At 48.2% G+C, this 26,894-nt stretch overlaps 8 protein-coding genes across 8 annotated transcripts; 3 read left to right on the forward strand and 5 right to left on the reverse strand.

Annotated features, from left to right (window-relative positions):
- Window positions 1-359: 359 nt before the first annotated feature.
- DFJ58DRAFT_433891 (uncharacterized protein) lies at window positions 360-1,446 on the reverse strand. The gene is made up of 4 exons (XM_041380387.1): window positions 1,025-1,446; window positions 887-967; window positions 719-835; window positions 360-660 (listed from the first exon to the last, which is right to left on the reverse strand). Exons 1-4 carry the CDS (start codon window positions 1,181-1,183, stop codon window positions 613-615), a joined length of 405 nt encoding a protein of 134 aa, XP_041242816.1. The 5' UTR covers window positions 1,184-1,446; the 3' UTR covers window positions 360-612.
- Window positions 1,447-3,195: 1,749 nt separating this feature from the next.
- Window positions 3,196-4,552, forward strand: DFJ58DRAFT_729213 (uncharacterized protein; the record flags this gene model as incomplete). Its single annotated transcript, XM_041385715.1, has 5 exons — window positions 3,196-3,327; window positions 3,385-3,426; window positions 3,480-3,667; window positions 3,843-4,042; window positions 4,104-4,552. 5 exons carry the CDS (start codon window positions 3,196-3,198, stop codon window positions 4,550-4,552), a joined length of 1,011 nt encoding a protein of 336 aa, XP_041242817.1.
- Window positions 4,553-4,671: 119 nt separating this feature from the next.
- Window positions 4,672-6,194, reverse strand: DFJ58DRAFT_433970 (scavenger mRNA decapping enzyme). The gene is made up of 7 exons (XM_041380388.1): window positions 5,993-6,194; window positions 5,768-5,940; window positions 5,610-5,705; window positions 5,457-5,557; window positions 5,124-5,410; window positions 4,980-5,074; window positions 4,672-4,919 (listed from the first exon to the last, which is right to left on the reverse strand). Exons 1-7 carry the CDS (start codon window positions 6,045-6,047, stop codon window positions 4,791-4,793), a joined length of 936 nt encoding a protein of 311 aa, XP_041242818.1. The 5' UTR covers window positions 6,048-6,194; the 3' UTR covers window positions 4,672-4,790.
- A 1,751-nt stretch (window positions 6,195-7,945) lies between these two features.
- Window positions 7,946-9,033, forward strand: DFJ58DRAFT_729215 (uncharacterized protein; the record flags this gene model as incomplete). Its single annotated transcript, XM_041385716.1, has 5 exons — window positions 7,946-7,970; window positions 8,029-8,473; window positions 8,527-8,534; window positions 8,591-8,649; window positions 8,707-9,033. 5 exons carry the CDS (start codon window positions 7,946-7,948, stop codon window positions 9,031-9,033), a joined length of 864 nt encoding a protein of 287 aa, XP_041242819.1.
- Window positions 9,034-9,456: 423 nt separating this feature from the next.
- Window positions 9,457-11,405, reverse strand: DFJ58DRAFT_716807 (major facilitator superfamily domain-containing protein; the record flags this gene model as incomplete). The annotated part of the gene is made up of 10 exons (XM_041384266.1): window positions 9,457-9,602; window positions 9,628-9,652; window positions 9,705-9,793; window positions 9,846-10,426; window positions 10,480-10,536; window positions 10,582-10,640; window positions 10,691-10,767; window positions 10,817-10,996; window positions 11,053-11,168; window positions 11,224-11,405. The coding sequence occupies 10 exons, from the start codon at window positions 11,403-11,405 to the stop codon at window positions 9,457-9,459; spliced, it is 1,512 nt and encodes a 503-aa protein (XP_041242820.1).
- Window positions 11,406-12,566: 1,161 nt separating this feature from the next.
- DFJ58DRAFT_842415 (uncharacterized protein) lies at window positions 12,567-17,827 on the reverse strand (the record flags this gene model as incomplete). The annotated part of the gene is made up of 17 exons (XM_041392826.1): window positions 12,567-13,168; window positions 13,232-13,786; window positions 13,841-13,897; window positions 13,945-14,679; window positions 14,728-14,976; window positions 15,036-15,209; window positions 15,260-15,270; window positions 15,374-15,486; window positions 15,535-15,704; window positions 15,757-17,021; window positions 17,073-17,125; window positions 17,185-17,253; window positions 17,320-17,389; window positions 17,434-17,503; window positions 17,599-17,648; window positions 17,732-17,752; window positions 17,811-17,827. 17 exons carry the CDS (start codon window positions 17,825-17,827, stop codon window positions 12,567-12,569), a joined length of 4,281 nt encoding a protein of 1,426 aa, XP_041242821.1.
- Window positions 17,828-17,978: 151 nt separating this feature from the next.
- On the forward strand, window positions 17,979-18,463 carry DFJ58DRAFT_729218 (uncharacterized protein; the record flags this gene model as incomplete). Its single annotated transcript, XM_041385717.1, has 2 exons — window positions 17,979-18,187; window positions 18,241-18,463. 2 exons carry the CDS (start codon window positions 17,979-17,981, stop codon window positions 18,461-18,463), a joined length of 432 nt encoding a protein of 143 aa, XP_041242822.1.
- Window positions 18,464-24,797: 6,334 nt separating this feature from the next.
- DFJ58DRAFT_662021 (uncharacterized protein) lies at window positions 24,798-25,013 on the reverse strand (the record flags this gene model as incomplete). Its single annotated transcript, XM_041382270.1, has 1 exon — window positions 24,798-25,013. A coding segment is annotated over one exon (216 nt), but the record flags the coding sequence as incomplete, so codon positions are not given.
- Window positions 25,014-26,894: the final 1,881 nt, after the last annotated feature.

Below are 26,894 nucleotides of genomic sequence, written 5' to 3' on the forward strand. Positions count from 1 at the left end.
TTGATTATTACCAACACAATGGTACTGTAGCCTTACAGTTTGTAAATAATATCATGACTTAACGTTGATCCCAAGAAAAGCAATATCTTGTCGGCATCATGTGTGTGAGGCTCCCGCAACTCCAAGCTAATCACGCAGCATCTCTCTGACAAACACAGAACTTGAATCTCTGGAGGATTTTTCACGTGCATAGCGTTACACTGTTAGAGACCTTTGTATAGGTATCCTTGCACGATATCCATCTAAGCTGCATCATCATGCATCTCTGGAAGGGTTGCGGTCATGATTTGTAAAATCTAAAATGACCGCTGGCTAGTAGCGGGATTGTAGAATATGGGAACCGAGTCTTTTATTCGATTTCATCGACACAGGTTTGCAAGGCCTTTGGAATCAACTTTCCACTAGATGTATTGATGGTATGGTATATAGCACAGATATTCGTGTAGGTAACATGATAGCATAGAAAGCGAAGGAGATACTGATTTATGTAAGGTAGATTCCTGTGGTTTAAGGACCGATCGTATGGTACAATGGAAGCAAGAGCGAGACACAGGTTGAACGAAAGCCAACAGTATGAGCTGTGGGATTAGTAGATCGTCCAGTTATGACAAACTATGGGGTTTTCAAAGATAGCTTCCTTGCAACTAGGATTGCGAAATCCTGCCGACATAACGTGTGAGAGTGAGCAGGTGCTGTCAAGCAAGAATAGCAAACGTACGACGATTAGAGTCGCGAAGCTTTGAGGCCTGACGTGAGGTTGGGCGTCATTCTCGGCAACTTCGACGGCTTCCTGCAGGTTCACAGCATCGGGATGTTGCTCTTCAGCGAGGTCGGGCTGCATTCGAGAACTGAATAAGGCTACAAGATGTCAAAAAAAAACGCGTACGACATCGAGAATCACCGGTCCAGCACTGTCATCGTCTTCAACAATGTCATACAGGCTGCTGGGATGATCATTTACAGCGTGCTTCGCGACAAGAAGTGTCAAAAATAGCACTGAAATGATGTTCGCGGCATCGCTCACCATGATCTCACGCTGGCTTGGTTTGACTCTCGGGTAAGGGTGGAACCGGAGTAAATAAGATGTCCTGTAGCTCGGCAATCTCATGTTGCTCATCGAATACTGGCTTATCACGAGCGAAAATGAGGGAAAAGGAATGTCGTTTGTCCTGCGTGAAGGCATTTGAGGTTAAAATAGCAGCGGAGGTTCAATGGAAGGAAAGCGAAAAAAAAAATTGGGGCAGACATTAGTCTAGCTTGAGTATAGATTCTAGAACCCCGAATTCGCAATCCCGACAGGGCTGAGTTAGTGCCAAATGCCTGGTGGGCGCCTGTTCCAGCGTGACACTCGTGGATCTTCAGATTTGCAAGTGTTGGTACAAGATTTGCTTCCGCGGAACCAATTCTCCAATCCCACCTTCGTGGGCGATCTCAATCCAAGGCAGCCATCGATAGCACTAAACGAGAAGCATAAGACGGCGCAGAATGGACAACGTGACCATGATTGGGCACCAGGTTGCTCCATCAAAGCTATGGACCATCGTTGTAGGACCTCCACGATACACACCACGGACCTCGACATGTTCAACCGAGTCTTGTGCGCTGCCTAGGGCATCATAAGGATGCTATGCGAGCCAGACACGTCCCTGGCTGGAAAAGAAGAGTCAGTACATACGAAGCATAAGTGCGTGGACTCTCTTATGGAGAGCTCTCTGTTGTACAGGACACAATATATCTGTGATGTGCTGATCAACTATCCTGAGCAATCCTATCCCCTCAACATGCCAGAAAAAAACACCCAATGCCAAGTTACTCGTCGTCAGCGAAGATAGCGTGACACGTGTGACGCATTTCGTGACCCAAAAAGGGGCATCAAAGCTACTTTGCGCACGAGCCAGGCAAGTTTCCAACCACCATCATGAAACATGAACACGACTCAACAGCGTGCTCTCAAGCTCTCAAGATGTGTCAAGCATTGATATGAGTCAAGATAGTCACTATGACTGCATCAAGATCGTCCCCCCCAAGTCTCAACTGATGCAATCGCCTCCATCAACATCGACAAGTGGCGACCAATGCCAGTATTGATATAACCCAGAAACAAAATATGGTTGGAGTGAACAAGACACTCACCGATGACTATGAGTCGGCTCAGTGCCCCCCTACACGCATCGTAAGCTGTCTCGAATTCTCTACAAATTTCTGCGCACCAAGACGCAAAGAATGTCGAACCCAATGATCCAACTTAAGAAGAAAATGCCATCAAGCTGCATAAACCGTGAAGACCTCCAGCGCCGTTGCTGACGAAAAAACTGGCATTTTTCACCGTCGCAGTATGCAGTTCTTGCCATTGTCGACGCAATTGGCAATGTCGAGCTGTGATCGATCTGACTTGAAGTGCGACCGAGCATCTTGCGTGCCCTCATGAGGGGTACAATACGTCGTAGGCGACTCTGATCTGAAGAGGTCCGTGGGTGCGTCAAGTGGTATCGAAGCCGCTCGTGTCGTTCTTCAAGATCAGCAATTCAAGAAATTTGGTTGCGAAGGGCCCTCTTGCATTAGCTTGAGTGGTTAAAGCTGAGCCAAATTTTGCGTTGCGGGGACGATAGTGGTTTCGTGAATGGTTCCGTGTTAGGTTCACAAGCTTGAAAACGAAGTGGCTCTGGACCCTGGGTGGACCGTGCACACAACTCCGCTCAGCCACAATTTCTGCGGTCTCCCTAGCCGATTAATCATTACTGGTCTCAGAAATCTAAGTATTGATTTATTTTATCGGAATTGTCGTCTGGGACAACACCAGCCGCGCATGCATGAAAGCTCTGGCAAGAGGACGACTCTGTCTGAGAACAGTTTACTACAATGGAAAGGCGATGGCTCAGCGTTGCACCTGGAGTCTCTGTCTTGGACAAGTTGGACCTCTTAAAGTGATACATAATTCTTCTAACAGCCTTCCTTACTCACGATGCGTCCAGCAGTTTCAACTTGCGTCTGGGCTTGAATCACTGTCCTGATCCCGCTATGGAACTACCGAAGTATTGCTGCTCACTGCCAATGGGCAAGTCGCCCTTCCCTCTGTACGGCGCTCGCTGAGTTTTTTTTTTAAGGATGATTTTATTCGTCTTCAAACTTTTGGTCTATATTCTGTCACACCGCGATCCCTACGCGGAGAATTCATACTACATAAATAATACCTACATGAGCGGTCATCGCAAGTCACTGTCATATCTCCTGCACAGCGCCAAGAAATGGAGGCGAGCAAGGTTCATCGGCACGACATCTGAACGCCAGGACAGCCTACTTACATTCTACTCGATACTGGACGAGCTTGTAATTTTTTTTTGCCATCTTCCTTACTGCCTGCAGTGTCTGAACGTTTGATGCCAGGCGACTTGGGACTTTTATTTTGTGTGTTGCGAAGTTGTACAAGTCAGTGCTTCATCCACTTTTCGTACTCGACAACTTTTGCTCATGAATCGTAGGTTGCAGCAATCAGTTGCAAAACATTTAATGATCCATGTGATGGTGAATGCTCAAAATTTTCAATAAACGAAGGCTCCCGGAAGCTCCCTATGATGTTCGGCCACCAAGGCCCTCAAATAAGCACTGGGGGTCTTGCAAAGACCTCTCTGATGGAAAGTGGAGGCTTTTTGATTGATATACACGGCGCGTTCGTTCCTTCATGGCCTTCTACGCTAAGCTAGACATGATAGGCGATTGGTTCCTATAAGCGCTCCTTTCTGCGCTATTACCCACATCGCTCTTGCCGAACCTCTCACCTGTTACATTCTTGGAACTGGGATATGTACCAGCACCCATCTTGTTGGCTAATTCTGCTTTGTTAGCCTCCCTTGGAGTTCAGACGCACTTTTCGAAGGTCTATGTGACTTGCGGGAGCTTTTCCACCTTCACGAATGGGTCTTTGGTACACGAGAGCTTTTTCGCTTGGCTTCTTTACCATCGTTGCAAGTTCTGCACTTCTGCCTGAAGCCGTACCGCGATATCAAGACCCATTCCAATCTCATTCCAACAAAAAATTTCCCAAGTCGGTGAAGTGCACATCGCTGCACCATCACTTTCTGCGCTTAATCACTGTCTCACAAAAGTTCGAGCACCCGACTTTGACGCGGTTGCCCCGTTGCCGTCGTTTAGTCGCTTGACGCATCGACGGCTCAACTGCATATGCCCCTCGGTCATCGACGATGCCTCACTCAAGACAATGGCGCAATCCCAACCTCAGTTGGAGAATTTTGGGATTGGAAATGCGGGTCGCTATCCAGTCCTCCCATCCCTTACCTTCGTGGGACTCGCTTATCTTATACATCATTTCCCCCGCCTGTACACCATTGACATGTCATTTTGGGCATATGAAGTCGATTTCAACAACGAGCCGCTCCCTACAACCACTCTCAACGAGGGGATCTTGGTGAACATGTCTCCAGTCGTCGATCCCATCGCTGTGGCCTGTCGACTACATAATTTGATGCCCAAATTGACTTACGTGAACTTCTTCGCTAAGTTTGATGTTGGCCTCCCCTTACCCCCGCCATTCTGATTATTTCAAGGATAGATGAGTAGGGTGAATACGTTCCTGAGGGGTTGACGAATATCAGCGCAATGGCACTGCGACCTTATAGTCTATCGATATTATTACTTGGCGGACACAACTCGAGTCTGAAGGATTTTTTCATGCATAGTATTGTTAGTACTTCCTGCTGATCTAGACCTTTGTATATATAGCTTTTCACGGTATCTTCAGTTCCCTGCCGGTGCTCTACATCCTCCATCGCCATCTAATCCGTATCATGCACCTCTGCAAGTGTTGCAGCCATGGGTTTGTATAAGCCATGTTCTGTGCCAAGTCCGTAAGTAAGCGTCATGCGCTCAAGGATAGAAGGGCCATCTTCCGAGTCTAATTCAAGCTATGTGTGTAATGAATAAAAGGCATCACCATTGAATTGTAGTATGGAAACAACACGCACCAGCGAAATTATATCATCCAGAAGGTGGGCTTGCCCCACCACCATGCCGTTCAGCCCAACATGGCCCGTGTGGACAATGTGCACGTGAAAGTGGTCTGTGCAATAGATTAAAATCGATATTTTGATCATAGAATAACTACTCACAATAACTCGGCTGGTAATGGACGTACATCCTGACGCCACCACGGCCGATACCCCACTTATCCTGCACAACTCTCCAAGCATCTCTCCTGAGGGTCTTGAGCATACCCAAGTGCGGCTTCTTGCGGAGATCGCGCATACAGTGCACGTCAGAGTGCGTATAGAGTGCGAGGAGGTAGAGGGCGGATACATTGGTCGTGTCCCATTTCATGTCGGGAAGGATGAGGAAGTCCGGAGAGGCATTCAGGATATTGGACGCTTCGGCGGTACCTACGAGGATGTCCTGGACCCTGGGGATAGAGTCAGTCTGTGGGCTGCGACTGGGACAAGGAATACCATTGTGTGCGTGCGGGGTCGAAGGCGAGGATGTATGGTTTGACGATAGACTGGTAGAGAGCGGGGGTCTCGTGCACCATGAGCACGTCCTGCTTTGTATACTAGTGCATGGTCATCAACGTGAATGACGACGAAGAAACGGATCAGACGGACCTTGCGGATGTGGACGTCGGTGGCGGGGCAGATGACATAGATCTTCACGTCAGGGAAGTCATCGCGCTTGTTAAGCCATGCAAAGAACCACGAGTACTGAAGTATGGCAATGGACAGGTCAATTAGTGTTCTATTGAGAAGAAAAGGATGGGACATACGATATCAGTGCTTCCGATCTGCTTAGTAGACTCAAGAATGCCGGATGAGAGCTGGGAAGCGACAGTAGATGACAGGGCCGTGCGCTCGAAGCGAAGGATGGTACGAAGCGGTGTAGAAGGTGCCGATGGGGAAGGCAGCGTGCCCAGGACGGCGAGTGTATGTGCGAGCGTGTCTAAGTTGTCGTTAGTGGCTTTGTTGTTAGCGTCATGACAATATATACGTACTTTCATCCAGAACGCGGTCAAACACGAACTCTTTCAGGTCAATCATGTTTGCCATGGCAGTTATGATCAAGATTCAAAATTATCGAGAATTACAAAAATGGACAATTAAACAGTCCAGTGAGCCCTCATCAGATGAAACAGGACTTCAACGCTCACTGGCGCTCACTGTTAGTACTAAGAGGAGGAGAGTCTGGAGGGGACGTTTTGCCAACACATTTTTGCCAGGTGCTACTTGTCCCAGCAACCATCATCCTCTACCATAATCTCCTGTGCATGGCTTATCATGTCTTCGAAACCTTCGCGTACAGTCACTAGTCCATCAAGCCATACGCGCCCACTTAAACAGTCCGTTAGATTTGCGCGCAAGGCGGTGGAGGTCGTCGTCGATGAAAGTGAACATAGATCCAAAGACTTGTGTGAGACATGCTTGACATCATGTTAGTAAGTCGCAGACTCGCAGTGTCACCCAGATATACGAAAGATATGTGGAAGGCTGGTGATATGGTTGCGTAGTCGTCCACTTTTCCGGCCAGTATTTGAGAGAGATATTCACGAGTATCAGCGTACGTCGCCATCTCATCCAAAATGACCGAACGCTTCAATGATAATCAAAAGTCCTTCAAAGTCCCACCGGGGACTGCGAAACTGGAAATTCTGTCTGGAATTACTAGAATTTTGATTTTAGCCTATGTAAGCGGTGGCGGCTGGAAATGTGCCTGCCAAGTATTGAATACGCCCTGCTGACTAAGCTATGCAATTTATATTAGTCTTCAAGCTCAAGTGTCGTAGCACCGTCGAATATCCTTCGTGGTTTATCATGTTTTCGAAACATTCGTTCTTACTCTTGATGTAAGCACAAGCTTCATGTGTTCACTCAAACAGTCCGCAAAATTCCCGCGCGAGCCTGAGGTGGCGGAATTCTTCATCGATCATCAATCATCTCCGAGCACCCTGCCAAAGGCTGCCATCTCCGACCCCGAGTCCCTGGACCCTCAGGCTGGGTGCTCGTTACATCCCTGAGTTCGTTGGTGATCTAGTAGCGTAAAATGTCATCATACGTCGATGAGCATGAACGACTATTCAAAGACTCGTGTGCGACATGCTTGACATCATTCAATGCATCGCAAACATGTGGTATAGATCGCGATGCCATGTCGCCAAGAAACGACCACCTGGAAGGTTGGTGGTGCACTTTTCGTCGTCGTCCACTGTTCTGCTGTAGGACGTCTGGTGTGGCTTTCAAGGAAGCATTCCTTGTAACAATACCAGACAGCACCTTTCGCATTGTTCTCGTCACGAATCAGCAAGATCTCTCGTGTTATTCACAGATTACGGTTCTTTCGAAGAACATGCTCGTTTTCGCACTACCGCAGCACAGCCGCATTCAGGACCAATGTTCTCATGCTAACCCATCCTGCGTACCTTGATCTAAACTTGCCTTCTAGACAGTACCACAGTACATATCCAGGAGCTGAACGTTTTTCAGACGAAGACATCTATAAGTTTTGTAGATGATCATGCAACTATATGATCCCTCGTCTTATCTCCCGCCGCACAGAACGGCCTTGGAAGCGGCATAGATCAACATGGGGCTAAAAGTTATTGCAAGCTGTCGAAAATTACAATAGTTGGTCAGATGATGCATGCTTATCTTGACGTCAGGGGCGAGCATGATTTTGTAACCCTTCGTCGACGTGCTCATTTCTGACATACAGCTCGCATATCACTGGTCCTTGTCTAATCTACCTACCCAATCGAGGTTGATAATATTCTCATGGTTGACATCGAGGCCGATCCTCTAGCCCCTGTTAGTATCAGTGACGGCCCGGATCACCCTTCTATCATAACTTAAAGTCTCGGTTTGTGTGGTCGCTTTGGGTGCCTACATATCCATCTTCTGCAGACTGATACCAACCCAGAGCCGGTGAGGTCTACGTCAGACAGTATTTAACAATGACCTTCCCGAAAGTTTGGTTCAGTTAATTCATTTATACTACTGACTAGGAAACGAAGCTGACAACCTTCTCCGCATTCAGTTACTGGTGCATCGGCTGGTCTGGGGCGAGAGGTCGTCAAATATGCTTTGAGCAAAGGAGACAACGTAGTTGCCACCCTGCGCAAACCCTCGATGTTGGAAGACCTCACTACTAAATATCCCTCTTCCCGCCTCGTTACTGTCCCGCTCGACGTAACAGATACGCCCTCGATTACCACGGCGTTCAATCAGGCCATCTCGCACTTCAATCGTGTAGACGTCGTGCTGAACAATGCAGGATACTATATAGTATCAGAAGCTGAAGGCCTGTCTCACAAGGCCGCGCGAGAGATGTTTGATGTGTTGCTCTGGGGTGCGGAGAATGTCATGCGTGAAGCCATTCGATGCTTCAGGGATGTGAACCGTCCCATGGGAGGGCGAATATTGAATCTTTCTTCCCGGAATGCCTTTGTTCCACAGGTTGGCACTGTACATTATGCTGCGGCGTGAGTTCATCTATTCTGCATGATTTACCTCGCAGGCTGACATCGAATGATAGCAAAGCTGGTGAGTAGGCTCTCAACTTCATCTTAAAAATCTGAAGGTCAACCGTGTGTCGTCAGCATTGGAATGTTTGACGGAAGGGTATATCGGCGAACTTGACCCAGAATGGCAGATCAAAGTAGGTTGTTTGTATCGCCTAGTTTTGGAACATAATATAATTTATCCTCGACAAAAGATCACTCTCATTGAGCCAGGCCTTTTTCGGACATCGATGATTCAAAGCCATGCGACAGAACCCATTCACCCTGCTTATGAATCAAACCCATCCCTCCCAACCCGCAAATACCGAGCTCTCTATCCTGACATCGAGGACACGCATTTTGATGGCGATCCGGCCAAGTTTGCAGAAGTGGCCTACAAGTTGTCTCGTCTGGATGACCCCCCAATACGCCTCCCCTTGCATAGGGTCGCATTGGAATCTGCGAGACAGAAGGGGGAATCGTTGCTCGAAACTGCCAAAAATTGGTCCAGTTGGTCGGACGATGTGTACTTGCATAAATGAATTAAAAATTAGTAATATATTGCGGGTAGGTACCATGTTTTCGGGACATCGATTTCAAGTATGCATACACTATTGAGAATGTTTTAGAAGCACAATATCTCACATGTCTTTTAACACTTCTAAAGCGCCTTAGTATCAACATGTGCCTCTATACCCCGAGGGACAGAACGCGAACAATCTGCAACATCCTGATTTTATCGGTGCTGCAAGCACAAAATCAATCAAGATGCAGAATATATCAGGAAAGTCAGCACAGTTCTCAAAGTAGTTTTCCCTCAAGCTCTGAGCAGCTCCGCAGGCACGCGTTCTGCATGTGTTTCATGCTCAATCGATGACACTTTCTTGCACCGAAGTGTTTTAGCAATATATTCTACTTGCACTGTCCCGTAACTTCCTTTCTGTACGTACTGGCAAACACCATAATCAAGCGGCAGTATTACGGGCCCGTCGCTTTGCACGACAGCGTGGACCAATCCAAATAGCAAACCAGATCATGGGAGAGCACGCCAGGCATATTCCTGCAAGCAGTACATAGGTCCAACCAGGACCTAACGCGTTGACAAGCAAGTCTATGACCGAGACCATTCAAAGCACCCAAGGAACATCGGACCAGATTACTCTGAAACGAAGTGATCAAGATTGTTGATAAATCAAGCGGTGATGAAACTTACACATGCAGTAATGGAAGAACTCTGTGATGGTAGTAGATCAATGAGTAGCGTTTGCACGCTATTCATAATAGCGGTGACTGTATAACCAACTGTTGATCCTCATAATTAAAGGTGTATGGAGAAGGAAAGGCAAACACGTACAGATAACTTGCAGGATCAGTGGAACAGCGATATTCGTCTCTCGCTGAAGCGACCACCCATAACCAGCGCATGTCAAGACAAAAATGGCGGTGAATATGGGTATCATCCTCAGCCTGGCTCTTTCTACTGGGAAATTCTCCTCCTTGGTCACGTCTTCGGGCCGTATGCGCTTCTCAGGATCTTCTTCAGCCTTCTTCACGAGCCTAGTCTTGGTTCTTTGAAAATCAGCGTCTAGCATTTTGCCGGATAGAACAGTGCTAATCGTCATCCCCCCACCAATCGCTAGGAAACACAATCCTACATCTATTTCGTTCAGGAACGGGTACTTGGTCGCGAATATAGTGGATATCGTGGTATTCACCGCATAGAAGACCGCATATAGAATTCCATTGAATACGAGAAGGTTCAGAACGTCCAGATAGAAGAAGAGGCGTAGCGGATTGTTCAGTACGGGCTTGGGGGGCCTTTGGGCATCACGGTCCACACGCCCTTTCCCAACAAGTGGCACGAGGGGACGATAGAAAGGCGACGGTATCACACTGCCATCACCCACCAGTCGACGGAGTGTTTCAGGTAGGAAACTGGAATGTTATGAATGAGGCCAGAGAAACGCTATTGAAAACGGATTGCGTACATGAGCATGAGAGCGAAACATGCGGCAGACATAATGCATAGAAACCAGAAGATAGATCTGTAACCCATTCAGCTGCATTTGATGCACTAAATAAGAACTGACCTCCATCCGAGCTTATCTGCAAGGATACCACCAACAATAGGTCCCAGGGCAGGTCCAACCTATGCGGGTATTAGAGTGCATAGTGCAACAAAAGCAATACGTTACGTACTTGTGGACCCAAGGTAAATAGGCCGAAAAAGCCCCCGCGTTCTGCAGGAGTGCCTATATCTCCAATTACTCCAGCACCTACAGCTCCGGTAAGATGACAAGGTATAACGACGAAGTTCACGCATACCAAGTGCGACTGTGCTGGCAGAACCAGCGGCCTGGATGCATCGCAAGAGCATTAATAACCAGTACGCTGAGGTCGGGACCAAAGCCAAGCCGATGCAAGATAAACACAGGACAAGGAGACAAGCGAGAAGAATGGGACGTCGCCCAACGCTGTCCGCCATGGTCCCCCAGAACATAGGAGCTAATATGGTTTAGAGGTAATCCTTCCTCCGATAGACGTTTGAGTCATTTGCTTACAGATACCTTGAAGGACCATGTAAACGGTGACGCTCAGGTTGATTGACTCTATAGACGTGTGGAAAGCTGAAGCGATTGTCGGTATTGCAGGCAAGTACACATTTGCAGTCAGCGGGCTATAGAAACCTTCAGAATGTCCCTCTGGTCTACATGTGGATGAAAATACTGCACCTAAACAATGCAGCCAAGGAGGCGACCATTACAATGAACCATTTTTCTCGGCGGGTATATATGCTATATGGCTTTTCTGCAACCTGTTCGTTGTCCTTCTGTTTCTCGAGTCCATGTGCCACAGCACCTTCAGTCTTGGAGGAGGTAACTGAGTTATGGTGAGTTTGTCCAACGTGGGCCATGATCCATGTGTCAACCACCCCACTAGATCTATGGCAAACTCGGGGCCTTCGGTCGGAATTATAAAGGGACTCCCTGACTTACCAGGGCCGTTCACTATTTATAGGTAAAGAATGTCATGAGTATGTACTAGCTCGAGCCTCGGGTACTGAACATGACTTGATGAGCAGTTTTTTGCTAAATTCTTGTCAATTCGATCCATCAACCGCTCCGTCTTTGGCAAGCACGACGTTAAGATGACAAAGGGCTGATATAGGTAACGCTCACAAGGCGAAAATCTGATGCGCGTAACTTATGTGTTGGTCAGCAATATTGACAGCAATATGTGAGTTACGGCAAACACATGCTCATAGTGCTTGTCCGGCACTGATGACGATTGCAGCGGCAGAGCATACAAAGTGAAGTGACAAAGTCGATATGACAAGTCATGCGCGTCTTCTCACCCTTGGCAGCACTATGCTCGTGTTCCCGCGGTCTGTTAGACCCGCTTTCTATGTGATGGGAAAGCAGTCTGTGAGACCACCCTCTCCAGAGGGTCTCCCACTCTATTCCGCCAGAGGTTTCAGAGTATCCTCCAGGACCTCGCAATGAAGACCTCCATACTGGTTGGAGGGCTGTCTTACATTGCAATGGAGGGTCATGTGTGAAGTTCGGGAGGTTCGGGAGGCCTCTAGCTTTCGTCGAGGGTCTCTGACAGTCTCTGACATTCCTTATGTTATTTGATCCTTTGGTGCCTATGTTATTTTTATTCAAGTCATGGTTGTCTTGTACTCATGTTATTTCAATTATCTCGTACTTTCTTCATGTTTTAATCTACTTGTTGCGATGTTCTGATTAACGGAAACATCAGATCCGGGCAAGCATATTAATGATCTCGGAGGCAACAGCAGGCTTGGAGGAGCCGCTATACTGATATTGACAAAAACGAGTTACAAAGATATCAATGTAGGTGGGGTAGGGTATAACACGCGGGTACGAGACAGGGCCAATGAGACTAAACAGACGACGAATGCAGGCACGAGCGACACATGATGCGAAAAGAGCAGATCAACTAAAAACGTCCAAAAACACTTGAGCAGCGAATGTAGGCATGAGCGACACATGAGGTGAAAAGAGAAAATCAACGACAAACATCACAAAACGCTCGAGGAGCAAGGAGGACATTAAGTAGCGGGAGGAGGCCTTGGGGGATTGGGCAGATCGCGACGGAATGCTCGTGGTATAGCATCATAGTCCAAATGAGCACCTTCATCCCATCTCGAATCCTGAAATCTCCTACCGGGGCCTTGAGGGTATCCTTCCTCGCGGTAACTCCCTCCACCAACTCGACGACTATGATAGGGAGATAGTGATTGCCCACGCTCATCGAGGTCATTGTGCCGGGACCTGTATCCACCTTCATGAGTATAGCCTAAGTCACCCCCAGGACCGTACCGGGTCGGGTAGGCACGTTCGCGCTCACTAGGACCATAGTTACCATGAAAATCGGACACAGGTGAGCTGTCTCGAGTATTCAAGTCACTTTCCATACGAATATCGCCAGATCCATAAGGATCTTGAGGTGGACCATAGCGGGGATTGCGATGGTAGAATGCGTCACGGGGGTGAAGAGTGCCACGGTCGAGGCCACGCGCAGGTTCATGGGAGTACCCTCGGGTGTAAGGATAACGAGGATCAACATCCCAAGGATTGCGAAGGCCATCACAAGGGTCACGTACGGCCTCATGATGGTTGCATGTAGGGTCGCGAACAGCACTTCGAGCATCTTCATGAGGTTCATGACCATCTCAAGGGTGACGGGGAGGCTCACGGCCATCTCAAGGGTCACGGAGAGGCTCATGATCATCTCGAGGGTCACGGACAAGGTCGCGTGGAGGGTCATGATCATCTCGAGGGTCACGGACAAGGTCGCGTGGAGCGCGTGGAGGGTCATGATCATCTCGAGGGTCACGGACAAGGTCGCGTGGAGGGTCATGGAGAGTGTTGCGCAGTGGGCTGTCACGAGGGGCATCATGGGGGAGGTTATCATGTGGACGCTCGTCCTGAGTCTTGTGAGGAGTGAGGGGACGAGGGGTGTTGGAGTCACGAAGAGGCTGCTGGTCGGGAATATTGGGGGCCGCTGCATTCAATGGGGCGGTTGGGGGTAGTTCTTCCTTGTCTCCTACTACTTCATCCTTCGTCTGTGCAGACTTCTCCTCCAAAGGATCAGACTGGATGTTAGCTGAACCAGTGGCTTCGGGGATGACGCCCATTGTGGTTGCAGAATTAGCCTTCACGCTGTTGTCGACATCAGACTCAGAGTCCGAGTTCCCGTACACCATACGCAGGCCACAATTCATCACCACCCGAGAGCCCTTGGTGACTGGGTGTGGTTTAACATGTTCTAGAGCATGTAAATTAAATCACTTGAATCAATGAAGTTAAGAATGAAATGTACCCTTTTTAGACTCATCAGAAGGTCCGTCTCGAAGGCGCATTGCTTTACCAGCATTAACTATCAAGCTTTCAGCAAACAGTAAGGCGGATGCACATGGTACTCACTATGTTCTGGTGATGGAGGTCCATCGGTCGACGATCCCACTGTTAATGGGGATAGTGGACCGCCTTTTGCAGGGAAAGTAGTTGAGGTTGGCAAGGGAGGCGGAGGTGCCTTGGATTGCACATTATTCTTACCTCGCCCAACTTTCTTCCCCACTTTTGAAGTGTTAGTCTTTTCAATCGACGGGGCAATCTTCTTTGACGCACGCGATGTATTCATGGACTTGAGCTTCCTCTTCTTTCCACGTCCTGCTTCTTCATACTCAGAGTCGGGCTCTCCCACAGGATTCTCTTCGGTAGACGTAACTTCGATAACCTCACTCGGAGTTCCAGATGGCATGGGAACGGCTTTGGAAGGACGCAGCAGTGGTAAAGGAAGTCGAACAACCTTGAAAGGGCGTGAGGGTGGAGGTACAACTTCGACTCGCATTTTGTAGTTAGGCTTTCGCACGTTCACTTGAGGTAGGGGCTTGAGCGCAGAAGTTCCAACTGCATCATTGACACTTACACCCTCCAATGATTCATCATCAGAGGGTTCATCTTCGGAGGGTGGTATAGGGTGCTTGGGTGCTTTAACACCCTTCTTGACCTTCGTAGTTGCTGTGCTGGGCTTGAGGCGACGAAGACCATTGTGATCAGTATGGCCGTCAAGGAACAACCGTCGTGCGCCATGATGGGGCCATTCAGAAGGAGGTGCCTCGCCCTTGATTATGGGCTTCTCTGAAGCTATTGCAGCCGCTATATATCGTGTAAGTATAACATTGTTACCCATAATATGATACGTACCTCGATCATTGTCGGGAAATTTGATGATGCGCATAGTGCCTGCCTTCAACGAATCGACAAGCGCAGCGATCTCCTTATACATCAGCGCCCCAATGCCTTTGTTTAATGCATGTTTACTGTGAGCTTCACCAGGAAATAGGCACTTGTGTGCAGGATATCCTTGGATGCTGAGATTGGCTTCCAAGAGTGCGGCTGGCATGAGCTTCCAAGGGAAAATCTTTCCGCCGTGTATTTTGCAGCCAAATTTGGCTGGTGCGATGCAGGATATATCAGTCTAAATGAAGATGAGTGGCAATGGTCGCACATACCAGCTTGCCTGGTGATTTCCTGCTTCACGAATTTCAAGTTATCCTCCCATCCTCCCTCCACAACATCAGAAGCCTGGTCTATGTCGTGGGTAACGGTCGGTGTCTGTTTTTTGATGGCTATCGTCCCCGGTTTCTGGAAAGGCATCATCAACTGCAGATAGCGATGTGGTGTTACTGGTTAGGGCTATGTAAGCATCATGTAGCATGAACATAAATGTACTTACTACACATGGGCCTTTAAATGACTGATGATCATGTCATCGCTGGCACGGCATCGCATTTCCCAGAACTACGAGTTACTGAGTACATGTTGACGTTGAAGGTGAAAATGAGCTTACCCCACCAGCACCAGTGTGTTGTAAGAATGACCAAGCGAACCGTCTTCATTAACCACTTTACCACATAATACAACGGCTGCTTCAAATCCAAATCTAGCGGAGCTGGACTCGAGCTATAACATATGTTAGACAATGTTGTCACTTCAGCAGAGATTACGCACGATGCTCGTCACACTCCGATAGTGTTTTTGGAATGCTTGTCCGCGCTGGGCAATAGTTTGGGGAGACGAGCTCAGGAGAGCTACTTCCTCATGCTTCGATAGGATGTCTTGATAGGTGTCGGGAAAGGTGTCCTTGAATTTCTCGTAGCATTTTCTTCGCAATGTTGCACCTATGAAGAATATAAGCATGCAGCATCATGCCGTAGTTTCATATGAACTTACTAGGTGTCCCACTGCCTTCTGATTTCTCTTTTTCACAGTGGCCGAGCTCCTCCTGCAAGTGGTCCTTGAAGTAATTGGCGTACAGATTCCAGTAATTAGTGCTGTTCACACTGCGTCCTCGAGACTTCAGGTATAAATTGATTAGTTGAGTCATGGGGAGGGCGGTGGACGCTGCGAGCTCAAGAAAGTGACGCTCAATGCCCACAAACCCAGTGTCGAGTGCTGCGTTCATATCTGCTGACCTGCGGCCAGTTACCGCTTGATCCTCCTGGTGCATTCTCGGCTCACTCTCTTCAGGGAACCGAACGCGGTAGGTGGTAGCCAGAGAATAGTGACCTAGGTCCAACTTTGGACTAGGATCTCTTGTCGAGGCAAGGAGTGCATTATCAGTGGACGCAGAGGCACCAGGAGTCTTACCGCCACCATCCTTGAGTGGTGTTGGCGGGATGATGTTTGTGGCTGGAATAGGATGGGCATGATCTTGAGGCGGTACATATGGTGCAGGATGCAGGGTGAATGGTGAGTTCTGCATCAATCCCGAAGACGGTTGGCCTGCTGGATCCAGCGAACATCCGCAAGACATGAGAGGCTGACCAGATGAACTGGCGGGAAAATGAAAAGGCGTGTGTGAAGGCAGAGGTGCAAGGTGGGTTGTGTTCTGCACATTGGTAGTTTTACAGTCTTGCACGTTGGTCACAGACGGTGCAGGCCACAGCGACTTGTCGCCCGCTCCAGCCATGCCTAGAGCTTGATCTCTGAGTAATCCAGCCATGAAAGTATCAGGCTGCATCATTCTGAAATCACCAGATGGGTTTTGCTGCATCCAAGGAGACTGCTGGTCCATAGGGCCGTAAAACAAATCCTGCAGTTGTGCAGGACCTTGTAGTGGAGGAAAGGGTGAGTTGTGCCGACTGTAAGCCACGTTCAGCGTAAGCGATGACATATCGCTTGTTGAAGTTGAAGCACCGTCCTGCACCACGTGGTGGAATGGACCAACGGAAAGCTGAACATCGTTAGAGGTATTTTGATAGGCCTGGCGTCGGGCAGAGGTGTCCTTGACAATACCGACATCCCGCACTGTGGCCTTGAGTCTGGTCCTCAGCCGTGAGGGAGTCAACTCGGCAGGCGGTGCTTCATATCGACGACCTCCGCCAAACTGTTCCTCAACATAGTCGAAGGATGCAGGGGATGAGCCCATGTAGCTTGGACCAGGAGATGGCTGTTGGTCGACACCAGAAGGCATTTCTGGCTTTGTTGCGTCATGTCTGCAGTTAAGATGTCAATGACAGAGCAATATTTGTACGTGGCATGCGTACCTATATACAACAGGCGATGGCGAGAATATATCGGAGTGGAGATGTTTGAAAACCTGATCTCCAGCGCATCGTAAGTATAGACATCATACTGACACAAGAGGGTGTCGCTTACCAGATCGGGGGTATGTTCAACGAGGGTAACGTCGAGGTGGTCTGTCTGTTGAGTGGATCGCGTAAAATACTAAAATTGAGGGCAGCATGTGCATAGGCATCATTCCAAGTAGTAACACGAAAGAATGTTGCTTACCAGAACAGAGGGACGTTCAATGAGGGTAACATTGAGGAGATCTGTTTTTTTGGGCGAATTGTACAAGATGCTAAATAAAATTGAGGGGAATACTGGAGGCGAAAGAAAACGTACCCCAAGGGCTCATACTTAAGACGCAATAACCACAGCGTTGCTTGGTGGAAGGACCATCGGTTCATTAAGACTAAAAGAGATAGATGAGCATTGATAGAGAGGCTACATATGAGATACGAATTGATTTTACAAAGGCTCTGTGGAGGGTCAGAGAGCTACACTCACAATATCGTGCCTCTTGCGGCGAGGCTCCAAGGAGGGTTCCGTACAAATCACTAATGGTGTTAACGAGACTCAATCAGATTGAAAATAAAACTAGTACTGAGTTTGAAACGTACTAATGGAGTCACAGACTCACAGCCACCCAACGTACTGCCAACTGATGCGGAAACAATGATAAGATGTAGGTGAGAGTGCGGTGGTTGAACGAAACTTACTTACAAATAGCCGTCATCCCACCAATGCAATCAGACGAGCAAATTTTCCTTTTTGGTCAGACCGCGTGAAAAATTTGGCCAGCGGCGAGCGCCCAGCGCCCTCACTTAATTACTCCCGCAAACAGCCTCATGCATGCTGCATCTGTGATTAATCATCGAAGGCCATGCATGATCTCATCTGCGATAGTTGCGTACCACGACCTCTCGCTTTGTGAGCACCGAGTCTTTGCGGATGCCCTCAAGAACAACCTGCTCACCATCAAGACCATCACCAAACAAGGTGCCCTCGCAAATCTTGTGGCCTCCCGCAGCCGTGTCATCATCGAGGAAGCACCTGCACCTCATTTCCGACCACACCCCATGGGTGGCGCTGGTATGTGAATGGTCGATGTGATCAGCTGGGTCTTCCTCGCCTCAAAGTCAACCACAGCTCTCCTGAGCCACCTTCTGCACAATGTCCAGCTCCTGGGCCATTGTCTTGTGGACGAAATCCTGCATCATCTCTTGCATGGTGCCGGCCTGCTCGTGGGCCGCTATCTGGTGCACGCGCTCCTGTAGTGGCTCACGCAATGCGTCACCGGCAGAAACTCAAGATGTTCGTTGAGGTCCCACTCCCCCCACCCTCCTGGAGGTCGAGTTTCAATCCAGGATGAGACCTGTCCACTGGTAGGTAGCGTCCAGGAGCTCATTCTGCAGATAACCTGCATTGGGCAAGGTTTGCAGAGTTCTGATGGGACTGCTCGTGGGGAAGATGAAGCCGAGGCAGAGGTGGATGAGCTTCTGGCGTCCCTTTGAAGTAAAGTGGGGCTGAGAGATGTCAACGCTTGGGGTTATGTAGTGCTAGAATCTTCTTTTTGCCATTGCTCACTTGTTTGGATTTTGACACGTACATTGTGAGCGGTGTCGTTTAAGACATGGAGGTATAAAAGAAGATTGAACGTTTGAAACCGTGCTAAGATCCTTCATAAACATGAGGCAATTGTGAGCCAATGAGATTGAAGATACCAATAGTGCTGAACTTGAAAGACATATGTACAGCATTGACCACTTATCACGCTGTCTGGACTAGCCTCGTCGACGCTAGCAACACGCCCCATCATGCTCATACAAAGATTTTGACAAGAACTTCATTGTGGATGGCCATATCACATTTCAACAGGTAACTGGGTGGTACAGCAGCGAGATGTTCATATCAACTTTGGTTGACTTTGACTATTTGTCCAATCACTAACCTCACCATGGGCCGCCGAGCTAAGTACCTCACATCGGAAGAAAAACTAGCAGCTGCTCGTCAACATACGGAATCATATTTACAGTCAAAACTGTAGGTATCATTCAGTGACTTGTTATTGCAACGTTGTTGATATGTTTGGCAGAGGCAAGATCATTTGACAGGCTCAGAATGCTCGTGCCTACGCCAAACGTCATGGTCGACGCGGACCTCATACAACTCCTAGGGCCCTGCACAACCCTCTACCGTCTTCAATCTCACAGTTTGCCAATCCTCCTCTTCCCAAATCATTTCTCTTTCACCAATCGCTCATGGTTCTGACTTGATCGATGTTTCGGATCTCCCAGTGGGATAAAGCCCCGCCTTACAATTCTCTGCCTCCACCCGACTCACCCGAAGAACAGCGTTTTACACGAATCTCTTTGACGTGATGCACGGACATAATTTGCGTGTGGATAGGGAATCTCGCGCTCATCGTCAAGCTGTGTATGATGCAGGAGGGGCGTCTGAAGTTTTGGAGGAGCTTCGAGACGCACAGAAGAGGTTGCTTGCAGGCTGGGATGACCTGAATGCTCGTATCGCTAACAACCTACAGGTATGTGGAAGACACAAGCTTATGGCTGAGTGCTACCGCCATGGGTCGCGCGGAGGATCTTAACTTACCAGAGGGAGGTTGATTTGCTAGTTACTGGGCAGAATCCATATTGTCTTAGTCCATAATACCTGTTATTGTACTACTCTACTTCGAATCATGCCTGTAAACTGGTAATGCAAGAACCATAGTCCGCAGATAGTATCGTAGATCGTCCATGTCCTGCTCTCGTACTCCTGTAATATGTTTGCCGCGTACAATAGCAAAAATTGTCGCCAAAACCCATACACCACAGTCGAAATCATTGTTCTGAAGACGTTGGACCTAAAACAACACGAAGTGGTCGGCAAAGTTGTGAAAAATGGAGGATGAAACTCACGTTCAAAGGTCGAGCAACCCAGCCTTCAAGGTCAATATTAACACGATATTCGTGTTGGCGCGCAATAGCAAGGAACCGAACAATTAATCTCATTATATCCTTTCATTAAGATCCGATCAGTCAAACGCAAACGCATGATTTAAATTGAACCCACTTCGACGTCCTTTTGCCAAGGCTGCCTGTCACCTAGGCTATCAAAAAGATGAAGTTCTTTTGTGGACAGCCGGATGACACATAGCACCCAGTGCCCAATGCCCGACGGACGATGAATAGGAAGTACCCATATCCTTTTCCCAATAACGAACCCATGATGTATTGCGCCAAATGACATTGTCTGGCGCATTGTAACGAATACGGGGAATCGTGGGTTGAGAGGATGGCGCATTGTGCACCCGATGTCCTGAGTTGAGAGTGCCAGAGAAGTATGGCACAACTGTTGATGCATACATCATTCAGGCGTGCTGTAGGAGAACTAAGGAAACCGATGTCCCTAGGGTCAATATCTGATACGGGATTCCATCCGAGCTAGGTTGTACTCGGGAGACAATTTTGCCTGATATGAGAATGCCGCGCTCACGCAATGGAACATTAAAATCATCCGCAAGAAGATTCTAGTATGATACATCAGTGCCGTATTCCTGACAGTAAATGTCAACCCACCTCAGGAAGTTCCCAATGAATGACGGCAGTAGCTTCGCGCACATGATCAGTTGAGTCATCATCATCATCATCCCACTCTACCGTGCCTATCTGACCCTCCAGAACGTCAGCAAGCGCTGTTTGTTCAGAATCAATGGGAGGAGGATGGTCAGGATCAGCAATGGAAAATTCATCCCCACCCTCGAGATCTGGCACTGCAGGTATGCCAGCATTGATGGCAAGAAGTGTCGTGCTGCGCGAGGTTCCCGAGAGGGTGGTAGCTACCTCCAGTGCATTGTTGACTAGGCTAGCGAAGCATGCCGGAGAAGCTAAGGAATTGGACCATCGAGATTGAAGTCGGACAAAATTAGCATGCCGTTGCTGTAATGGGACAGCAAACGGTTCATCTAAGTTAGATTACACATCAGCAAAAAGTTGCTAGAAGAATAGAATCCACTCCCTTTCTGGCAACCGAAGAGCGAGTTCGAGCGCTGCCAGCTCATCAAAAGAAACGACAAAGATTATCAGCCTCAATGCTGAGGCGGATATGTTCTTCTTCACATCGATCCCGTTTGAGGAGTGCACGTATACCGTCCCTGATGCGTGAGTCCTCCAACCATCGGGGAACTTCTCCTACCGATGGTGTAATCCATACATCTTCCATTAATTTAGGGTCGTTGCGTAGTTCCGTAAGTTTCGTTGGAAGAGGGGAAGGCAGGGGAATCCCCCAACTCGGTTCGTAAAGGGAAGCTAACCGTTCACAGTAGGAGTTGAATTTTCGAATAGCGGTCATGAGGGCAGGTTGGCGCTTTGCTATAGCTTTGCGCGTATGCTGATGGAGCTTAGTGCCTGTAGGTAATTAACAAAGTATACCACTGTAATTAACAATGGGGTTCGAACTCACCTAGAGCTTGTTGGGCGCCTCCAACGCGCGGTCAAGTTTGTCCCACTCGAAGAAGCTTGCAACGGCACGTTTGCGAACATTAATTTTGAGGTCCCGCGCCATTAAAAGGGTACGAACAAAATCAAGATTGACCCCTTGAAGTTCAGGGAACCGATCATGAACGTTTAGAGATGAGTAAAGAGCCTCAACTTTGTCCATTAGCCGACTATGTCCCCTCTCCAGGCTCAGCAGAGCTTCGAATGTATCGTCAGAGGCCGATTCTTTTTCTAGCATTACTCTGGTAGTCTGTAGTGCTCTGTCCGATGCATCGAGATCTGCCTGGAGGGCCAACACGGTGTCCAGCTCTTTCTTGAGGCGAGATGGAGCGTCTTGGAGGACCGTTTATCAATACTAATGCACTATAATAAAATGAACTCACGAGCACGTATGGATAACTGTGAATGCCGTTGGTGGGACCACTGAGACCGTAACTCGTCGATAGGGATTTCGCATCGGTCTAGTACATCTTGTGCTGCAGACCCTTGTTCTTTGATGCCACGTCTAAGGCGACGTTTGATCCAATCACCGAGATCAGCGCGCATTTCGGACCCTATGGCTGCGGCTTGCCGATCAATCAGCCAGAGGCGACGTTGACGCTAAAGAAGGTTTCGCGTGAATAGGGTTATAATGAAATTGAGGCGGGACGCACGGAAGAGGTCCTCTCAATACCAATCAGGCGAACAAAGCGCGACCAAAGACGCTCGGTCCCTTCCCCGTCGGACAGGCCAAGCCCAACGCACATTCGTGGGTTATAAATGAGCTGACATGCCCACTCATGGCCGTAGGCATGCATTGCAGTCGTCGCAAAACGAAGTCGTGTGGTGATACTTTCAGGAAGGATATCATACTGGAGAGGTGTGAGCGAGCAATCTAAACGTTAGTGATAGCATACTTTTGCGAGGGATCGCGCCAGAACACATCCAACGTCATATAAAGCAACAACTGTTGCCTGGTGCGGGAGTAATGAAAACAAGTGTTGGAGGAGGGCTACAGAGTATTTCTGTTGTTCTCCAGGAGAATCGATGTTAGCGAAAAACAACGGGATATCATGGCGACAAATTAATGCCATAATACCTGTGTCATCGAAGTTATCCATCGCGGTCTTCTGCTTCTTGCCGTCAGCAGCCTCATAAGAAGTTTCACATTGGTCCACAGCCTCGTCAGGGATGAGGGAAGCATAAGTTCTTGGAGGATGCTTATGTAGGGCGTCTATCCGGCGGCCGATACCATCAACGAAGGTTTTTGGGATAAAGTATGTAGGGTCATAGAAGGGTGGACAATCGCCAGCTGCGCGTCGGTGGCGGTGATGGAAATTCCCATCCGTTGCAACATGAATATCGCCTCCATCGTCTGGGGATCTACCATAAAGTATGCCCCCGAAACAAGCAGGGCATCTTTGAACCAGAAGGGGCGCGCATCGACCTGGATGTAGGGTAGGAGAATGAATTTCAGGGACGTCAGATGTTGCTTGCAAGGTCATGATGCGGTCCCGGCTTTGTTGGAGAAGGGTCTCGAGTTGTTGTTCGACTTGGACTTGCAGTATGTCAAACCACTGGACAGCATAGCCGAGACCTCTGCGAAACGGGTCCTGGATAAGTCCGCCCTTCCAAAGCATGTTAGTAGTAATTTAAATACACAATTGAAACTTACTTGTGCGTCTGTCATCTGAAATCCCCGTCGAGAATAATGAGTCTTTAATGCTGATGCGAGAGCATTAATTGCATCACATGAACGCTCAAACAATGTGCGATAGAATGAAAGTAGATCCACAGACACAGCCATCCGAGGCTGTGATGGAGCGGTTGGGAATAGACCATGGTGGACCAGAACCTGCGGGAGACTGGAGCACGCGCAACTTAGTACATCTATAGATTCAAATCCTACACAAATGTCAACGCACACCTCCGAGTCTTTGTTGCATAATGATAGGCTTACGATCGAAGAATAAACAAACCAATGTGGTCTGTTTGGGTGAGCACGATGTTGTCTCACATGCAGATATGACTGGGCGGATGATCTCTAGAGTTTTGCCCTGGGTTCGTCCGAAATAGCGAAGTAAATGGTTGACGAGGGTTGGCACAAGTGCCGTCCAGGAATAATACAGTGAGTTGGTTGATTTATCTGGCAAAATCCGTCGTTTGACTGGCGTGTCAATTGCCGGGGTGTCAGACTTGGAGGTTCTAACATTCCGACGTCCTCGGAGTGAAGTGGGTGGGCATCATCAACGTTTATGTGTTGGGCGGTATCATTGCAGTCCCCAGCGTGAGCAAGGTCAGCAGAAAGTACTTGTGGGTCTGATTTTTCACCTCGCGGCTTCATAAGTTGCTGCATTTCAGCTAGAAGTCGGCGACGCTTCGCCTCCGCACCCGGTATCTTGATCAATGTTTGTGTTTTCCGTTTGTCTCGAGCTTTCCTCGGGCTCACAAAGTGGTGGCCTAGCCCTGAAGATGTGAGCTGAGATTTGCGAGTGGGATGAGGTGTGGAGGACGACATTGTGGAGATAAGAGAAGGACATACCAGTATGAAGAAGTATCAACAAGGCTCCAACGCTAAGTTTGTGGAAAGCACGTGAGGGATGCGCTGGAGGTATGGGACATATTTCTAGAGGTCTGCGAGAGGTGTCGTGAGAGGGTTTTTAGGTATTTTAGAGGCGCGAAGGGGTTCTGGGAGGGTGGAGCTAGAGGGACGCGAGGGAAGCGAGGTGGGCTAGGAGTAAGTGTTATTAATAGATGGGGGGAGGGTGGGTCTCAGAGACCACTTTCCCATAACATAGAAACCGGGTCTCTTGGACCCTTTATAGGCACCGAGAACTGATGCCTGAGGTGTGCCGTCCAGGCATATGAAGCACCTATGACAACTGCCACCCACGCATATGAAGATGGTATGACTACTGCTTCCCGCGCATATGAAGACACTATGACTACTGCTGCCCACGCATATAAAGAATGTGAGGACCTTGCCTGCTTGGAGGGCGAAGTTACTGTTTCAATGCTTCAAGAAGAAGGCAAAGAACTTCTGAACGCTCTACATCAGGAAAAGCCTCCTGGGCAAAAATTGTAATAATTTGCGCTAAACGATGTTATTCTGATAATTCTATCTAATTTCAAGTTTTAGGAATAAAACGGCTAAAAGACGATAATGTACAATGGAATTATCGAGACTTATTTGAAAAATACAGTAAGTGTATCTATCTAGATACGAGTTCAACCAAAAGTGTTACAGTCATCTAGAACTGTATCACTCGACCACTCTCGCAGGACGACGGCACCGAAATTCGGTAGAAGATGGGCACTCCGCACGATCTTCGACAATGGCACAATGCTTGCCACTTTTGCGCCACCAAGCAAGGAATGCGAGACCTTGTAAAGGCCGTGGTGTCGATCGGGAGCCAACAGAAACGACGAGAACCATTCGATATAGGTACAATGTATGTCAGTAATAGCAACACAATAATGAGATCACAGCTCACAAACAGCTGGCAGGCAACGACTTCGATCGGCATGGCTCTTGCTCGAAGTGGGATCACACACTCACTTCCTGTAAATGGCGGGCAACGACTTGGATCAACATGGCCCGAGCTCGAACGAGGATTGACACACTCACAAGCTGCGAATGGCGGGCAACGGCGAGCATGCACGTTTGAACAGTGGCAAACGACTTTGCTTGAACAACAATTGACCACGTCATTTTTCACACGGTCTCACGTGTCACGTTTAAACATCAATTTTTCTTACAAGTTCAACGACTTCGTTCTCAACCTTCCACCATCATGATGCCACACATCATCTCGCATGCCTCCAGGTGTGTCCTTTATTTTGTTCATTGTATTGTACTAATGTGTTTGCCCTGGTGCAGCCTACCCTCACAGTTAACCTTATAGCCTTGCCCCAAAATTATCCTCAGTAAGTCTTCTATTTATTTTTTTCTCGTCTTTCATTCTCTCGCTCACTGCTCTCAGTGTCTCGTCCTCCTTTCGGCGTCTAGTCAGTGTCTCGTCCCCTCTCTGCGTCTTCTCCCCTTTCGGCATCTTGTCCTCCTCTCCGCATCTCTCCACCCTGGGCATTGTGCCTTCACCACGCGCCTCCTCGTTTCTGTCGAGCCGCTTTGTCATGCTCATTCATGTAGTACGTGAACGCATCGACGAGCGCATTTAATTCATCATAGTTGTCGAGGATACCAGTGGAATCTGGTGTGGGAATGGCAGTAAGTTTTGCCGGTGTGGATGGTGCCGTTTGACATGCCGGATACTGACGCTACTCGAAGGGCTTTGAAACTGAAGGGCAATGATCATCTCGCCAGTGAGCATCGAAATGCTCTGTCGCTACTCGACCTGGATGGCATGGCCGACGATTAGGTTCTGATCCATTACTGTATTTCCGCATTCATTAGTGATTGTACCTAAATTCCTCGTACCCTCGTCATCAGCTGTTTCGCGATTACTTAAACACATCTTTTAATCCAATATTAGTCTTTTGTTCTTGTAACATTGCCTGGGACGCGTGATCTGTGAACCAACATTTGTAATAACGGCTTCTGCAATTCACCACAATTATGTCTAGTCAGCTAAATCTTGATAATTATCCAACACTGAGGAGGGGGTAAAAAAGTCCTTCTAAACTATATAATCTTCCTAATTCCCTAAGGCTGCTAATTAGAGCTAATTCTTGGATTTATCAAAGATTATCAAAATTTTGGCCGGGAGGTTTTTCCTGATGTAAGGAGAAGGCAAAAGAAGCTTTCGAACATTCTAAGGAGAAGGAGAAAGAAGCTTTTGAACGCACTAAGAAGAAGCAAAACTTTTGAACGCTCTCAGGGGAAGGAGAAAAAGCTTTGTGCTCACAGGCGAAGGCGGAGTTAATCAAGACTATTCTTGAAATCACCTTAAATCATCGCCTGGGTATATTTCACTGCCATGTTGTGACAGCAATCCCACTGACCCGCTTGCCTTCAGGGAGACCTTAATGTTGGGCAATGCAACCCAACATCAATGATGTTCTGGTCCGGAGGGAAGCTGAGGTGTCTCGGCTGCGAATGCAAGTTGCTTGAAACGTCTGTCGTGATAGATTCAGGTTGTGGAACTGTACGAAATGGTTGTATGATCGTGCAATATGGTGCTTAGTCTGGTATGGCGTATACATATTTGGAGAATGTCGGTCACCCTAGTGGCGAGAGTTACGGCGCTTGATGTACCTCTCAAGTATCCGTGATCCTATTTCAAGCGCATCAAGGCTGGGTATGTTCTGCTCCATAGCTTGTCTCAACTTGCATAACTTTTTCTAAACCGAAATCCGAACGTTTAT

This window comes from Suillus subalutaceus (assembly GCF_016647625.1).
Source record: "Suillus subalutaceus strain FC151 chromosome Unknown DFJ58scaffold_69, whole genome shotgun sequence".
In the NCBI taxonomy this organism is placed as follows: domain Eukaryota; kingdom Fungi; phylum Basidiomycota; class Agaricomycetes; order Boletales; family Suillaceae; genus Suillus; species Suillus subalutaceus.

What these genes read in the sequence shown, in the direction of transcription:
- DFJ58DRAFT_433891 (XM_041380387.1), bottom strand. Translation starts at nt 1,183, where the DNA reads ATGCCTTCACGCAGGACAAACGACATTCCTTTTCCCTCATTTTCGCTC. An exon ending in CAAGCCAGCGTGAGATCATG is followed by an intron (nt 968 to 1,024) that starts GTGAGCGATGCC and finishes CTTGTCGCGAAG; the next exon opens with CACGCTGTAAATGATCATCC. An exon ending in GCTTCGCGACTCTAATCGTC is followed by an intron (nt 661 to 718) that starts GTACGTTTGCTA and finishes TTATGTCGGCAG; the next exon opens with GATTTCGCAATCCTAGTTGC.
- DFJ58DRAFT_433970 (XM_041380388.1), bottom strand. Translation starts at nt 6,047, where the DNA reads ATGGCAAACATGATTGACCTGAAAGAGTTCGTGTTTGACCGCGTTCTG. An exon ending in TGACCGCGTTCTGGATGAAA is followed by an intron (nt 5,941 to 5,992) that starts GTACGTATATAT and finishes ACGACAACTTAG; the next exon opens with ACACGCTCGCACATACACTC. An exon ending in AGATCGGAAGCACTGATATC is followed by an intron (nt 5,706 to 5,767) that starts GTATGTCCCATC and finishes GCCATACTTCAG; the next exon opens with TACTCGTGGTTCTTTGCATG.